The 18,496-nt window shown below is 40.6% G+C and overlaps 1 protein-coding gene across 1 annotated transcript in view; it reads left to right on the forward strand.

Moving 5' to 3' along the window:
- Positions 1–18,496, forward strand: part of LOC124553326 (ankyrin-2-like) — a 66,806-nt gene that overhangs the window by 45,053 nt on the left and 3,257 nt on the right. The window contains exon 3 of the mRNA XM_047127204.1: positions 13,647–13,796. Coding sequence (XP_046983160.1) covers positions 13,647–13,796 — 150 coding nt within the window. The remainder of the gene's footprint in view (positions 1–13,646; positions 13,797–18,496) is intronic.

Below are 18,496 nucleotides of genomic sequence, written 5' to 3' on the forward strand. Positions count from 1 at the left end.
TAGAGTATTTGGCAGCACAGTGCACCTGATATGAAAAACTCATGGTTTTGGAGGGTGTCTGGGTACTTTTGATCACATCGTGTAAGTAATGTATTTACAGCTGCAAGTAGGATGAGACCCCATCTGTACAGTTCTCTGACGACATATTAGAATTTGTGTTGCAGTGGAGCTCGAGCTTAGGCTTGCCACTTTATGGGACAGCTTGCCTCAACCACTTCGGCTATCCAAGCACGCTTCCAGACCTCCAAACTTCACCATGTGTCCACATCCTGCATTTGCACAAATGATTTGATTCTCACTCAGAAAGAGACTTACTTATTATTGTCATGGTCTTTCCTAGACATGTAAAAATTTTCCAGTGTCTTTATTTGTTATAGAATATCCTCCACAAATGCATGCATATCTGAGGGAACACACACTGCTATGACCGACAGCTGTATGAAATACAAGAAATGCATTCGCAACTGCTAATACAATGACACGCCAAGTATACAATATAGAGTGAATCACTGGAAACTTGCAAATGATGTAAAAATAGAAAGCACAATTGAAGTGCGGTTTCACAAAATTGATTAATAGTGAGGGACTCGTGTTATTCACTTATCAATAGATTGTAATAATACATAGAATGGGTTTTCTTGGTGAAAACATTCAATTCCGTAAAAGGAACAACGCCAGTGATACTAATCAACAAAAAGTAAGGTAAATTAGAATGTCGATGCTGTTTGGTGCAGGATTCTATGTGACTCAATTACGACGTATCGTATTTTGAAAAGTCCCCACGCCAAAACTTGTACCTGTGGTCATCATCATCATCATTGGGTTGCCTGCCTTGCAGCAGGTTTTAACTGCCTAGCCCTCCATGCTTCTCTGTCTGCTGCGTTTCTCTTCATTCTTTGGTACCCACCTTGTGGCCTGCAGACATCATTCGGCATCTGAAACCTTCTTCTGCCCTTCCTTGTCTTTCCCAGAAGGAAACTTTCAGTTGTCTCAACTAGAAGGCAATCTCTTCTTAGATTGTGGCCTATCCAGTTTAGTTGCCTGTCCTCCATCGCTAGCAACATCCTTCGTTCTTCTCCAACTCTCCTCAGTATATCTGAGTAATTCCTAACTTTATCAGTCCAGCTGATCTTCGTTCCACGCCATATCCACATTTCACAAGCTTTAATTCTCTTCTCATTCTGCTTTATCAAAGTCCACGTTTCTGCTCCATACAAGGCCACGCTCCATATTAAGCACTTAACCAATCGCTTCCTTAATTCCTTGTTTAAACAACTAGTTAAGAGTCTTCTCTGCTTTTGAAATGCCTCTTCCGCCCAAGCCATTCTCACTTTGATATCTTGTTGTCAGTCTGTATCTTCTTTAATCCAAGTTCTCAAATACTTGAATGCTCTTACCTGTTCTATGATTTCTGACTCCAAATTAATTTTTACTTTTATTTTCTTTAGGCTTATGGCAATGCTTTTGGTTATCTTTTTATTAATTGTCATACCATATACTACAAAGACTTCATTCAGGTCATTTAGCACTTGAGTCAGTTTCTCTTGATTTTTTGCGAGGATCGCCATGTCATCTGCAAATCTTATACATTAAATATTTTGTCGACCTATCCTGACGCCTCTTGTCAGCTTTCCAGTACTTCCTTCTGACAGATCTTAAATAAGATCGGCGAGAGACAAGAGCCCTGTCTAACAACTCTCCCAACCCTGTTGTCTTCAGACATCTCATTACCTATTCGTACCCGAGCTTTCTGATCCAGGTACAGATTTGCCATCAGTCTTCTCACATTCCACTTTACTCCCTTCTTTTTCTAAAGATCTAACAGCTTATCGAACTTCACTCTATCAAATGAGCCGGCCGCGGTGGTCTAGCGGTTTTGGCGCTGCAGTCCGGAACCGCGGGACTGCTACGGTCGCAGGTTCGAATCCTGCCTCGGGCATGGGTGTGTGTGATGTCCTTAGGTTGGTTAGGTTTAAGTAGTTCTAAGTTCTAGGGGACTTACGACCTAAGATGTTGAGTCCCACAGTGCTCAGAGCCATTTGAACCATCTATCAAATGTCTTTTCAAGGTTTATGAAGACAGCATACACTTCTATGCTCTTTTCTATGTATCTTTCGCCGATGGTTCTTAGAACCCCAATGGCATCTCTTGTTCACCTTTCCCCTTACGAAACCATAGTGTTCTTCACCAAGTGTTTCTTGCAGTGTTCCATATAGCCTCCTATTTAGAATCCGAAGAACTAATTTTGCTACCTTCGGTATGAGGCTGATTGTCCCGTGGTCTTTACACTTTTTAGGATAATTAGTCTTTGGAATTGGGACTATTATACTTACGAGAAAGTCTTCTGCCCATTCACATTTGTCGTAGATGTAGTTGCAGAGAGAGGTCAACTCATTTTTGCCTGTTTCTTTTAAACTCTTTAAGATTTCCGCCGGAACGTCATCTACACCGCATGCTGTGTTGTTTTCAAGTTCTCCCAGTGGCTTATTTGGCTCTGAACCTACGATAAAATCTCCTTTTAATTTCATTTACTCATTCTTCCTTCTCAATCTGCAGATCAGAGTGTCTGTGGTAGCACACAATAAAGAAAAGCAGAAGTGCATACAAGAATTATGTGGATTCTGGCCAGCAACGAGGCAGTTGACCATCACAGGATGGGTTCAAAAGCAGCACCAGCAACGGCAAAACACAGTTCCGGTCTGGTTTCAATGACCTTTCCATACATGCTAGCATTTCAGCGGAGATGTCCAAGAAGGCTCTAGTAATACGTCGCTGTAGTCTGTATGTCCCTGTAGAAAGAGACTTTCTGCTTTCCACATAGAAAAATGTCTACAGGCGTAGAATCTTGGGAATGGGACAGCCAAGGTACAGGTCCTCAGCATCCAATCCGGCTTTTTGGAAATAATTCGTGAAGATATACTGCAGTACTTAGTGCGCTATTGGTTGAACAGCCATCATGTTGGTACCATAGGATCCTCCTAGTCTGCAGAGGAATAGCAGAGCATCCATGGATGATGGCAGCTGTGATACTTGTTCGCGTTCAGATTTGCGTACATTAAAAACGGACCTGTGAACCGGCAGTTCACTATCCCACTGTATTTTGACGCCCATTGGCCGATGACGCTCCATCTGACGAAGCCGACAGCGATTGTCAACAGACCAACAGGGTATGTGTCGATGATTTACTTAACACGTTTATTAACTGTGGCTTCATCACTGAACAAGATACATGATACACCTGGAGTATTCTGCCTTAATGCCCATGTATAGAAGTTAACACGTTGGTCATAATCGTTTCCATGCAGTTCTTGATGGAGAGAGAGATGTGACAGTGGTGGAATATATGTCAGGGGACAATACGTACGACAATTGCCTGATTCCGTGCCACGTCCTCATGCGATTACAGGGCAGTTAACGTGCGGATCAACTACAACAGCAAGAAGCACTTTAATTTGCCCCTCTTCTGTCGTCACTTGTTTTTTTCTGTTACTCTGTCTGGGTATTACATTATCTCTTTCACGTGAATGGCCTTAGTGATTGATAAATAATTGGTAAGACGCAAATTAAATTCCTTTAGAATAGGCCGTGAAGGCCCAACGGTACCGACCGGCCGCCGTGTCATCTTCATCCCACAGGCGTTACTGGATGCGGTTATGGTGAGGTATGTGGTCAGCACACCACTCTCCCAGCTGTACTTCAGTTTCCGAGACAGGAGGCACTACTTCTCAATCAAGTAGCTCCTCAGTTTGCCTCACAAGGGCTGAGTGCATTCCTCTTGCCAACAGCATTCGGCAGACCGGATGGTCACCCATCCAAGTGCTAGCCCAGCCCGATAGCATTTAACTTCGGTGATCTGACCAGAACCGGTGTTACCACTGCCTTGGGTTAATTGGTGAGATGGCTGATGTCTGTTGGGATCTCTCTCCACATACACTGTACGAGAGAGAAATGCATTCTTCCCAGACCCTACATACATAATACAGACGCCAGCTTTTACGACCTACTGCTTGGATTCTCAGACACTACCTCAATAGAAAGTCGAAATGCACTCAAGGTACACACTAGCACTCTATAAGCAAACATTACAACATTGTACCTAGCAACGAAGCAGGTTCAATACCACAAATAAATGGCAGTGTCGAAACTTTTCAGAATATTGTATCTCGAAAACGACTCGCACTATAATCCTGCAACAAACACCACTGACATTTGATTTGTCCTACTTTTAATTTGTTAATGTCAATAGGAGTTGTTCTCTTTAGAAAAGTGTAATTTTTCACTAATAATATACTTCCTAGTTACTAATACAATCTTATGTTTGGCTAAAAATACGAGCTCGCAGTTCCAATCCACTGTATAAGAGCAGCACATGAATAGCACTTCCAATATACGCCATTTTTTTCTGTCGAAGTTTTAGGAGATTCACCCTGTATATTTGCGCCATAGTAAAACTTCTTCCAGACGAGACACGAATCCGGAACCTGGAAGTATGCTCGAACAGCAGAAGTTGTTAAGGCGACTGCTCGCATAAAGTGGGATATCCACGTTGGGGTCCCAGTCTGGCACAAATTTTCATACGTCACCAATAAATTATAGAGCAAAAAAATGGTTCAAATGGCTCTGAGCACTATGGGACTTAACATCTGAGGTCATGAGTCCCCTAGAGCTTAGAACAACTCAAACATAACTAACCTAAGGACATCACATACATCCATGCCCGAGGCAGGATTCGAACCTGCGACCGTAGTGGTCGCGTGGTTCCAGACTGAAGCGCCTAGAACCGCTCGGCCACAAGGGCCGGCAAATTATAGAGCACATTTCGTCTGTTCCTTCAGACATAAATCCTTGTCTGAAGGACATTCTATAGAAGGTTTTTAAACACAGGCACTGTAGGTAGTATTTACATGCCCAGGCAAAGGCCGCGACAACAGTAAGTGAGTTTCTTCCTGTGTGAGTGTTACAGTGACTGTTCTACAGCAAGACATGGAAACTCACGGTGATGTGTCGAACTTTGGGTCGGTCATTGAAGCACGCTCGCATAGACGAAGTGGTTGCGGCGACCACTCGTGTTCAGTGGGAAATTCTGATTCCAGTCCAGATCTGATATCAAGTTTCATACGTCAACAGTTAACTGTACAGTTGGAGTGACGTATTCGCCATTGTGAATAAGTTTCCTGTATTTTACACAGCTGTAGATCACAGCAGCATCTGTTTTTGCAGACATGCATGCATGTCTGAAGGACATTGCATAGTAGGCTCTTATTTCTCTTCCTCGTGATGACTGGGTGTTGTGTGATGTCCTTCGGTTGGTTAGGTTTAAGTAGTTCTAAGTTCTAGGGGACTGATGACCAGAGATGTTAAGTCCCATAGTGCTCAGAGCCATTTGAACCATTTGAGTAGGCTCTTAAACACAGACACTGAAATTAGTAATAGCATTTTCTGATGGCTCACGAGGCTTTCGTTAAATTCTCATAAGAGTTTCATCAAATGACCGTACTAAACTGAGTATGCCAGCAGGTAAGTTAGCCTCCAAAAATCCTGCAATAGCCAAGACGTTCATAGCTTTGTGAATGATTTTGGTCTTATTTGTAGTCGTCATTTGCATTAAATTGCATGTGTACAACAAGCTGTTATTTACGTTAGCTCATCAAGAGGTTGAAGAAAGACGAACATTAGCTCTGACCGCTGCAGGTGTCATTCTAGTGACAGACACAATGATGGGCTGCTCAGATCACAGACAGACACAGTGACATGTGCTGTTGGCAGCTAGGGCAAGCACGCTCTGTTCTTTGTGCTGTACATGCTACCCTAAACCTCTTTATTCAAAGTGACCTTATAAAGCACGTGTTGATCAAACATGTGCCCCACTCTCCTCCAAGGTCACGGAACGGGGGCCTACCGTGACCGGTTCAAGTTGTCTCGCGTCGCGATGGCATCGGCCTCTGAGTTAGGCATAGCTTCCACTGTGTGGGGTGTTGGTGTTTGATTACACCGCTTAGTATCCTGTGAGGCTTTCGACTGAAATTGTCTTTGCCTCTACGCGTTATTCAGCAAATTTGCGTTACTTTTCTGGCCGCATTCCGCTGTCTGTTGGTTATTTGGTTGCCTGGTATTGTTTTGCGTTTGCCAACGATCGGCTGACTGTTTCCGGAGGCTTGTGTCTGTACATACTGTACAGGCTGGCCGTGCGCTACTCGCCCTTTGTAGTTGTTTTTGCTAAGGTTTTGCCCATTTCTCTTATATGCGCCTTTACATTTACGACTTTCTCCATTGCCCTTGTGATTATCGTTACCATTATCCATAAATCTCTGTGACGCTATCGGCTTATTAAAAGGCTTGGGTTGTACTTGTCTCTCTTCGTTTATCAAATCTATTGAGTCCAGTATAGATAGAAAGAATTCAATTTCCGGGATGTTAATGAGTTTTCCCCTAACGTGGGCAGGAAGACGGCTCTTTAAAATTTTCAGCGTCAGACAGCGGGTTCGTCCAGACCTGGTTTTATTCAAATATTTTTCAAAATAGCCTCGTAAGCTTCTATACTTGCTACTGAACGGAGCTGGGTTGAATACTTCATGTCTGGGCCTCTCTTGTACGGCCTCAGACCAATACTTATCCAGAAATGCCGTCTCATTCCCTTCATAATATTGGCAACGTTCCGATATGTCCGTAGCTCACAGCAGAACGTCACTCTGTGTGTATCCAACAACAAATCTAATTTTCTGGGCTCCGGTCCAGGTACGAGGTAAAACATGTCGAAATGCTCTGATAAAGACCACAGGGTCTGTTCTTTTCCATTCAGAAGCAAATATCGGGAATGTCGATCCGTAAGTAATCATTCTTCTTCAAGTAATGTTGCCGGCCGGCGTGGTCGAGCGGTTCTATGCGCTTCAGTCTGAAACCGCGCGACCGCTACGGTCGCAGGTTCGAATCCTGCCTCGGGCATGGATGTGTGTGATGTCCTTAGGTTAGTTAGGTTTAAGTAGTTCTAAGTTATAGGGGACTGATGACCTCAGAAATTAAGTCCCATAATGCTCAGAGCCAATTTATTTATTTATTTATTTATTTTTTTTTTTGCAAGTAATGTTGACAAACAGGCCGCGCTGTCAGTGACAGTCGTGTTTATGTTCGCTTGTGGCGTATCCATGGCAACTACGCCTGCTCGACAGGTGCAACTGCCGGCAAGTTGCAAGTTGCATTGTGCAACCTTCGCTATTTCCCTTCTAAGGGCTAATCCTGAATTGTTGGTAACCAGTGAAGGCATCTAAGAGCATAGCTTTGTTTTCTGTCATATGCTGTTTTGAAATGTCCGTAGTTTTAGCAACACTGCCTCGCAACCTTTCCTCTGCTTCGTGTAAGACCAGTCTGTTTTAGCAAGAAGTTCGCAATCCTTGTCTTTTAGAGCTCTAAAGAGCTCTACAGTATTTACATAAGGGCCACGCGGGGTAGCCGTGCGGTCCAAAGCGTCTCCCCCCGTCAGTGGTTCGAATCTTCCCTCGGGCATCGGTGAGAGTGCTGTCCGTAGCGTAAGTAAGTTAAATGTGTAAGCTTACGGAGCGATGACCTAAGCAGTTGGGTCCCATAAGATCTTACCACAAATGTACAAATTTTACAGTACCTACATAGATTTTGCACTCTGACACTACCTTTCCTGCAAAGGTGCTGCCCTTCTCCAGCATCCCACCTTCAGCTTTTTCAGTTATTTCCTTTACATCTACACATAGTATACCTCTCTGTTTTTAGCAAATTCTGACTCTAAAATGATCTACTCTTAGACTCAAGTTTTGTATTTCTGTAGTTAGATTTTTGCTTACGTCTTGCAGCTCGCTGACTACGTTCGTGACATTTTTTACCGACGCATCCACATGGGATTGCGTGTCCTGAACTTGACAAAATGCTTTACTGAGGTTTTTCAACTCACCTGCAAGTTGTTCCCGATTACAAATTGCGGATCTTACCTTTTCCGTTAACATATTTATATTGCGGGACATGTCGGTAATTATTTATTGTTTTAGTTGTTTACCGTGCTCTGTGAACTTACCGGATAATTCGTCAGATAATTCAGTGCGTACATTTTTGCCCACTTCTCTGAACTGTTGACTAACACTATTCTTGAATTCGTTAAACGCCTGGTTTTGCTGTGCAAACTGTTGTGTTAGTTGCATTAGCTGTGTCTGAGTGTGTGTCTCACTGGTATTTGCATTGCTTTTGTGAACTGTTTCCTGTCCTTGTGTCCGCGACGTTGTGAGCAGATAATCAAAGGAATTTTCGCTGTTGTGCACTTCAGATTCACTATCTGAAAAAATGTTTCCCGGTGAGACCTGAGAAATTGGCTCATAAAGCGTCATAAGAGCGGCATCATTAGTTATATTACCAGTATGACAAATTTTTAATAATGGGACGCCAACCTCGTCGTTTTGGTAGTTATTGGCCAGTTCATGAGTTGGTGCGTGACCTTCAACTGTTACCAAGCTCGGATTTCCGCCATCTTGGCATATTGTATTTTGTAATGAATTTTCAACAATGGCCATTTCCTTTGACTCCATTCTGAATAAAAATTATAAAAGGAAAAGAATTTTAAACATGAAATTTTGTTTGAATCGCTATCCTTCAATTAAATCTTGACTTTATACATATCTTCGTCTTTTCTATAGAAATCCACTTTCCATAAAGGATATTAATTGGAAGGAACAAGGATTATCTACTGCGAGAGAGACGGCGCCAAGCAGGGCCATATAAGCATACAGCGTAGCAACTTCCTACTTTAACCGCTGAAATTCGCATTCCCAGTATATCTCGTTCGTAGGCAGAAATTCATTTTAATTTGCTCCTTCAAGTTGTTAATAGTTTCAACCTCACGGACATGTAAACCTCCAACAAAGGCCTCATTAGTTTTTTTTTTTTTTTTTTTTTTTTTTTACAATCGTATTGGCTTACACTTACTAGGATCACGTTAACAACTTCAGTTCCTCTCCTTCCTTTGGTGTTGTATCCTATTTTTTCAGGATTCCCTCATTTTATCCCCATGAAGTCTCTTCTATCCTTCTGTCCATGTTGTTCATGATTTTTTATTTCTTCTGCTTTGAAAGCCTTCCGAATTTTGTATTTTGTTTTTAAAATGGTTTCTTTCTGCTATTTTTGATTCTTTTATGTTGTTTCTTTCAAGATCTTTTCTTACTTCTGTAATCCATGCTATTGTCGATTTCTTCTTCCAGAAATATAGCAGTATTTGGTTTGTTGGTCTATTTCCATCCATTCGGTGGAGATGTCCAAAAAAGGTTAATCTTCGTTTGGCCATTACTGCAGATATTTTCTCTATATTTTTGGAGATCTCCTCATTACTTCTTATTTTCCAACCATCTGCGGTTTTCATTGCACCCATTATTTTTCTAATAATCCTTCTTTCCAGTACCTCTAGTTTGTCCATCTTGTAGTTCATCGTTAGTCATTCAGATCCATATAAACATTCAGGTTGTACCACTGTGGTGCAGTGTTTTAGTTTTGTTTTTCCACCTATTCATTTCTTGTTGTAAATATTTTTGGTCAAACCATATGCCCTTGCCATTTTGTTAATTCTTACATCTATTCCAGATTTTTCTAGTCCAATCTGTTGTATAGTTTCTCCAAGATATTTAAATTTATTTACTCTCTCTATTTTACCTGTTTGTGTTTCTATGTATTTTGGTGCATTTTTTATATTTGTCATGAATTTTGTTTTTTCAGCTGAAATGGATAATTTACCTAAAAAAATTTTTTTCTTCAAGAATTGAAAGGTCTGTTCACATTCCTCTCGGCGGCGTCGTCTCACGGTTGCCATTGAATAGTGGCGGGGGGACTAGAAATGTGATATATAAATTGAAATCTTAATAAATATTTGCTGTTTAAATAATTAAAAAGAAAATTTTGAAAGAATTATTGAAAAAAAATAAAAGGCACACATATCCTGTGTGAAATTTAACTGGCTCTAATAGAAACGGACCTCCAAAATTCAGTACATGTATTCAGCATTCAACATTCGTAAATTTACATACATTCTTTTCTTGTTACCGCTATTGTGCATGAATATTTGTATGACAAAACTGGTTCGGATCGAACCTCCTCTGCTGAAGCGAATTCTTGTTGTTATCTTCGATCCTCTTGATGCAGAATTCCCAGCGCAGCACTGTAAAGCCACAACGACCTCTGACTGTGTTCCCTGTATGCTTCAATTTATCTGTCAGACAGCGAATTATTAATTATGGTACAGTGACTCGTAACAGCACACTTGTTTCAATCTGTGTCTTCGCTCTTCTTGGGATTCACAGAATGAATAGCGTTCAGTTTTGAATTGGAATGTCGACACCTTTTATTTCACAGATAAGAGAGACATCAGTAACTACCAACCTATATCACTACTGATATCATTTTCCAAAATTTTTGAGAATGAGATGTATTCTAAAAGAGTATTACATCTTGGCAACAATAATGTCCTCAGGAAATCACAATTTAGGTTTCAGAACGGTTGCTTCACTGAGAATGCTGTTTACATGTTCACACACCAGATATTACAAGCATTACATAACAAAATAGTACCGGTAGGTATTTTCTGTGACCTATCCAAAGCATTTGATTCTGCAAATCATAGTATACTTCTTGATAAATTGAAGTTTTTTGGGATTGATGGTATAGCCAACCAATGGATCATGTCATATCTGATCAAAAGAATGCAAAAATTTGTACTTATTAGTAATTCAACAAACAGAATCCAGGGACATAATTCTGACAGGGGAGAAATCACGTATGGGTTTCGCCTAGGTTCAATCTTACGTCCACTACCGTTTCTCACATATATAAATGATCTACAGTCTAATGTACAACAAGCAGAACTAGATCTTTTTTCAGGTGACATCAGTATGGTAATCACTCCCAGTATACATGCAGAAATTGAAAACATGGTGAACAAAGTTCTCAAAAGTATCATTGACTGGTTTTCTGCGAATGGTCCCACCCTGAATTTCACAAAGACACATATTATTCAGTTCTGTACCTCCAGGGGTACTGCACCAGTGATAAGTGTAACATGTTGTGATGAAATAATTCACATAGTGGGAAATTAAAAAATCTTTGGTGTCCATATTGATGAGAATTTAAATTGGAAAAAACACAAATTTCGGAACTCCTAAGACAATTTAGTTTAGCCACATTTTAACTTAGACGTAGTAAATTTTGAAGAGATAGAAATCAGTAAGTTTACATATTTTGCTTATTTACATTCAGTAATGTCATACCGAATAATGATCTGAGGTAACTCATCATTAAGAAAGAAGGTCGTCATTGGCCAGAAACATGCTGTAAGAACAATATGTGGTGCGTACCCATTATCACCTTGTAGACATCTGTTCGAAGAGTAGGGTATTCTGACCACTGCTTAACACTATATTTACTCCCTCATGAAGTTTGTTGTAAATAATCCACTACAGTTCAAAAGCGACGATGAGGTACGTAATTACAATACTAGCAGAAAAATGACACTTATTAATCAACATTAAGGTTGTCTTTAGCACAGAAGAGGGTGTACAAAGCTGCAAAAAAATTTTGGCAGCTTACCCACTGATATAAAACGTCTAACAGATGGCAAGGTGAAATGTGAAAATAAACTGAAAAAGTCTCTCCTTGGCAACTCCTATTCTGTAGAAGATTTTCTATGTTTGTAATGTGTAAAAGATGGTGGGATAACTCAATCTGTATATATTACTTACATTTTGGAGAAAAAATAAGTGTATGGTGATGTTTAGAGTACAAGTAGAAGTACAAATTAATTTGCAATATGAATGCACCAATAATATTAGGAACCAACATGCCTCATACTAACGACATTGCACAACATCGTATCACTGGTATAATTTCCCCTTTGTAATTTGTATCCCATTTCTTCGTGTTCTAGGTTTATTTTCGTATCATTCTTACACACAACAGAGACGAAACAACCGAAAAAGATTCTTAGCACACATCTCTCCAGATTCTTCCTCCAACAGTCGGATTCGTGACTGCTAAGGGGAGGATGTGAAAAATTTTAGAAAATTGATTTTTCAAAGATATGCCTATTTTGTACCGCATATCTTCCTGAATAGCGCGATGTATAAAAAATATAAATTTTAGTGATTATAGGCCAAACCCCTTTGCACAGCTTCAATCCTACACAAAGTCACCAGGGTAATAAATACAGAACAAAGAGTGCTGCAACAAATGTGACACCAATGGCTCAGGACTTTAACGGAAGCCACCAAACCTATATCAGGGACCTTGCAAATTAAAACTTATTGAAGAAATGTGTTCATGGTGGTACCCAAAAACCAAATGAAAGATTTAACCAATGTGTACGGGAAATATTGCCAAAAACCATTTTTCTTGGACAAAATGCAGTTGCTATTTGTGTTTATGATGCGGTTTCATGTTTTAATGATTGTGTGCAAAGCAGGAAATATGTTTTAGAGAAAATGGGAATAAAGACCGGAGTGAACTGCATCAAAGCTTTGTATGCGATAGAGAGTGTGTAGTGAAAGCAGATAAATTATTTTTGGCGGTGATAAAGTCAGGAATGTGAAAAGAATGAAAACCGACCAAGAAAATGCAAAAGAACTTGCTTATGGTGCTGGACAGTTCTAAAGGAATGACACATACAAGCAGAAACTTTAATGGCCATTTTCCGCAAAACAGACATTTCTTAACTTAGGTGCATGTAACATTCATAATAAGTATCCTATTACTTTAAAACTTGGTATGCTCATTAAACACAAACTCCTTAATGCAAATCTCTAGAATTTTGCAAGTCGATTAAAAACTGCGCTAAAAATGTAGGTAATATAACTATAAAACTTGAGTTTTCTCTAAAGATGAAGTTAACAATGCTACAGCACATTCATTTTCTCATAAATTAAATACATTCTAGAGTTTCATGTACCTGTAAGCATGGTTTGCATGCCGTGCATGATTCATCGAAGGATCTCTCTTACTTATGAAGAAAGGTGTACCTATAGCGACAACTGCAGCCGATAGGAAGAGGAAAAATTACGAAATTTCACATGTAACAAAAATTATTTCTTTATGTTTTTGCAGTTCCACTGCTATGAGTGTGAATACTGAATCCTTCCTGGACATTCTGACGAAGTTTTATGATTTTATTTGTAAAAGTACAGACTGTGGAAACTAAAATGTTCTCTGGTGTCTCTCCTGCTCCAAGTCGGCCGGTTTGACATTCTACCCCCCATAACACGCGAGCTAGGAACACCATCCCATAACGACAGCACTACATTAATTGCATTGGAGGGATACTGTCATTCAAATTTCTTTGTGATTTATATTGTTATGTATTGAAACTATGTTGACTAATAGTTGTCATAAGCATAATTGTTGAGCTTAGTATGAACCTTACATTTGTGCTTTGTTTTGCACGAAATACTGTGTAGTATGCTAGCCTACAAGTATGAGAAAATTAGGAGATGCAATGTGTGAAGTGATTAGCTGAACGCCTTAGTTGTCCCACTACTGTCTTTGGTAGTGTGTGTTCCATTATCTGTGTGGGAACAGTACCTCAGCAGTACAGTCTGTGGTAATCTGACCACTGGCTTCGATTTGAAAACCCATCTCGAAGCAGTGTTCCTTCTGTGCAGCACGCGAAACTCTGGAGAGAGCAGGACCGGCCCCTCCTCGCAGCCGCACAGTGGCCCCAGCGACGACGGCCGGAGCCCAGCCACAGCTGCGCCCCCCACCACTCCCCAGGCCACTCCACAGCCTGATGACGCTACCGTCTCTCACCTGCGGTGAGTTCTGTCACAATAACAGCTTTACGCGTTGGGTAGTTAGCCCAGTGTTAAAGTGAAGAAATCGAATGTTGCTATTTTATGTTTTTGACGAAGCAGATCTTATAGTTCTGGTATTAATTTATTTCTTTTATAAATTATGATGTTTGACGAGGCAAGGATCTACAGGTCTGCATCGTGACGTATTTTCAATTTCTAACACAACTGACCCACTTAATGCAGTTACTTATGTAAGATACTTCCCCAAAGATAGCGAGTGGTGAGTTAGAGGCAATTTCTGTTTTCAGCGATGATTTGCTATATTATGAATTAATTCTGCAGAGACCGGATCTTGTTCGTTTCTTCTGACTTGCAACCATGTTCAGTATTATTCAGTATTGGGCTGCCTCACCAAATAACCAGGAATCTCTGAAACTCCCACCGTCACTTGCATTTCCGCGATTACCCTCCCAACACTCTAATGAGATATTCTCTCAAGGGTCTGTGGGAACCCCACCACTGGGGGAGGAGAATCAGTTGAGATCCATATCTTACCCTACTACGAGAGATGTATGTGAGAACCTCTAGTGGCAGTTTTTGGAAATCATTCGTGACAACATCAGCCTCTACTAAACTGTCGGTATCTTGCTGATTAACGCAGGCATGTTGGATCAATAAAAACCAGGTCAATTGTAATGCGTGCGGATCGTTGAGTGGAGATGGACACAGCAGCCATATCTCGCCACCTGTAATACCCTCTGTGGCTCAGGGAGTTTTACTGCTGACATTGCAAAAGTTTTTCTTTTTATTCTTTGAAATATTTGATCTATAGTGGTAGCCACAGATATTTGACTGTCGCTTCGTGAAATAATGATAATCTGATAGTGAACTGATATTGTTGCAAAATGCATTTCAGTGGCTAGCTGAATTCTACAGGCCCAAGAGTGGCAATTCAGAGTATTCAACATGCTTTTACAATTAATCAGAGTAGAATCCAACAAGTTATTGGACAATAGAGGAGTATGTACCTATTCAAGGGGAAATATGGAAGGTTACCCAGTATTTTAACGTTGACATGGGATAAGTAATGTTTCAGGTTACTTAAGAAAACATATCTCTCCCAGTTATTCAAGGATATCGGGCTTTAATTACCTTTTATGGTCGGCCACAGATGTACAATGTCATTAGATTTAATGTCTGTGCCGAATTGAGCAAGATACAGAGAAGGTATGGTGAAATTATATAAATAAGACAGCCTGACGAGTATATACCTAATTTCTCGTACTCAAATAGCATCAACCATTCAACATAAGAAGACAACCGACGATAAGGAAGTGTAGCAGGAAAGACTAAAGATAGAGAGCACAGGGAAGAATATTTTGTGGATAATCCAGAAACTCATTATGCAGCATAATGAATAACGCTGAATACAATTTCAGGGATAGTCTTTAAATTACGTTGCACATACTGGGCACGAAATTAGTACAATCTCAGTAGAAAAGCGGCAGAAAACAAAGTAGAAAATAAATTATTGTGGTTGAATTAGAAACAAGACATGGAAAAGGAAGAATGTTTCAGCATAAAAAGACTGACATAAAAAGTTAAGAAAGCTGGCTAAAAATCGAGAGGGAAACAATAGCATGCGGAAATAAAAGATAAAGAGCAGGAAATGAAACATATTAACAAAATACTTGATAATGGAGTGAAAATTTTGTTGACAGAGAGTTAAGAAAACCAGGCTGGGGAACAGATCGAGCGTAACATGGTACTGATGTGAATAACAATATACAGGGCGAAGACAGTGAAGGTTTCCTTTTTTCTTGGGCATCAGACAGTTGTGGTGACTAATAAAAGGTCCTACATAAAAAAATACAGCCTTTCGAAGACTAAAACCGACAACTACTTTAAACAAAAATAGTTTACAATCATAAATACACTGATAGAAAAGAATCACAAAACCAAAAACTTGTCAATACAGAGTAGTGAAACATCAAGGATACATTTACCTGGGTAACATATTTAACTGATTAACACTGCAAGATCGCAGGTCAATGTAGGTGTGAGATAAGCCACTGGAAACGTGAAATGGTCATACACTGTGATAAGGTCGAATTAAAACATGCAGACATGCATGAATTGTGTTGCTCAAGTATTGGACGAGAGTTTGTGGAATGGAGTTCGATGTCAGAGGCACTTGGTTGGTCAGTACAGGGACCGTAATGCTGTTTGTGAATGATGCTGGAGTTACTGTATGATGATGTCCCATATCTGCTCGCCTGGGAACGGACCTGATGATTGAGCATGCCAAGAGACATGTCAACACCCTATAGAGCATGTTGGCCTACAACAGCGGTAAGTCAGCTAGCGTTATCCTGTTGGAAAACTCCCCCTGGAATGCTGTTCATTAATGGCACCAGAATGGGTCGAATCAGCAGATAGAAACAGATATTTATACTCAAGGTGTGTGGGATAACAACGAGAGTGTTCCTGCTGTCATATAAAATCGCACCCCAGACCATGACTCCAGGTTTAGGTCCAATGTGTTAACACACAGATAGGTTGGTTGTAGACCCCCAACTGGCTCCTTCTAAATCAAAACATGGTCATTACCGGCAGCGAGGCTGAACCAGCTTTCATATCAGAAAATACAACAGAGTTCGACCATGCCCTTCAGTTTGCCATCACTGAAGTGCCAAATGGTGGTGGTGTGGGATCAGTGGAACACACGCTACAGAGCATCTTGCTCGGAGCTGTCCGTGAAGTAACCGATTTGTAATACTTCATTGTGTTACTTGGTGCCAACTGCTTCTCAAACTGCTGCTGGAGATGTATTACAGTGCGCCAGAGCCATACAGTGAACACGATGGTCTTCCATCTCAGTAGTGTCACGTGGCTGTCTGGAAGCCAGTCTTCTTGCGACGGAATATTCTTGGAATCACCGCAGCCAGGAGGCCTGCATAGTGGCTACATGCCTGTCAAATATTTATGCATCACGGTTGGAACATCCAGCTTCTCATAGCCCTATTACAGATTTCGTTTAATCTCTGTGAGATGTTCATAACGGCGTCTCTGTCGTGTCGAAGGAAATTTTGACTAACATCAGCTTACTGCATCCAATCTCGAAGGTAACTAACGCTCACGCTCGTTACAGCGTGTAATTACAACAAGCTTGATTTGCTTCCTCATAATGGTACTACTAGCGCCACTCTTAAGCGACGCGACTGCCACAGAAAGTATCATCATTCAGATGTAGAAACACACGTACCAACTTTCGTTTCTGTCACACAACTTCTTCGTGCTGCAATATTTTTCCGTCAATGTATATACCACTGCAAAAGAAAAAGACGTTTTTTAACATTGTTACCAAGAATCTCAAAAAGCTCTTAAACAACTTACTTCACATTTTTACAAGATAGATAAATGCTGGGACTGTGTTTCTGTTATATACCAATGGTTTAGGAGTGCGCCATTGATTAGTAATGAAAACATTCGAACACAGACGCTGCTTAACCTCTGAAAAAAATTAAGAGAAGTGGCAGCAGAAGTCATCCAGTTTAAGAGGTCGCCATCTTTCTGACAAAGGCCAAAGAGAGTGTGTGTGTGTGTGTGTGTGTGTGTGTGTGTGTGTGTGTGTGTGTGTTTGGAGCTACAGGCGCTCATCGACAAGGTTATCAGCTTCCTGGCAACCAATAATAGAAGGGCCAAAGAGGGAGGAGGAAAGGATAGAGCTTCAAGGAACTCTATTGCCCTTCAGGTAGGAAACTGCCCCTAGAAAGCTGGAGAATCAAAAGGGATCAATGACATGAGGATGCAGAAGGCAATGGAATCAAATAAATTAAAACCACGTAACTTGCATCCACAGGAAATATGACAGTAACAGGAAAACGGTTGTGATGCCATCTGCATTGTGGAAAGATTCCAGACAAGTTATCCTTTTGGATCTCTGCAAATTGTCTGTCATGGTGGAAGTGACTATGAAATAGAGACGGAATAAGTTATTGTGGGATAAGATTCTATGACTTGGAGCTTTGAATTCAGAAGTTTGATTGTAATTGGAAAGCTAGAGAGTCTAAAAACGGAAGTGCAAAAGCCCAGTCTAGATACATTGGGGGTCACTGATGTGAACTAGGAAAAGGCTAAGCATTTATCTTAAGACACATTGAGGTATATCATCAGCAGCAGAAAATGCTATGTTGGGAGGAGGGATCGTTATGAATAGGAAAATAGGGGAGAGAGCGGACTACTGTGAACTTCTCAACGACAGAGTTTCTCTCACCAGATTCGACATCAAACGAATTCAGACAGCGACAGTTCAGGTACACATGCCAATGACACAAGTAAAAAGGAGAAAAGAAAGTATGAAATTAAAATGCGGTTGCAGGGGAAGGAGAAGCAGAAAGGGTCATCGGATATATGGGATTGGCATTGGGATGACAGAGATGAAAGTCTAATTGAGTTGTACAACCAATGTGAGATGGTATTTACGAATACTCTGTTCAGGAATCGTGTGACGAAAAAGTATACTTGGAAGAGACCCAGAGACACTGAAAGAGTGCTGTTGGATTACATCATGGTCAGAGATTCGAAATCAGATATTGGACTGTAAGGTGTACTCAGATGTAAATACAGATCTAATAATTATGAAGAGTAGAGTGAAGTTCAAGAGAATCGTCCAGAAGAATCAGTGTAGAAGGATGTATCATCATGCAGTACTGAGAAAT

The sequence above is a fragment of the Schistocerca americana genome, chromosome 11 (assembly GCF_021461395.2).
Source record: "Schistocerca americana isolate TAMUIC-IGC-003095 chromosome 11, iqSchAmer2.1, whole genome shotgun sequence".
Classification (NCBI taxonomy): Eukaryota; Metazoa; Arthropoda; class Insecta; order Orthoptera; family Acrididae; genus Schistocerca; species Schistocerca americana.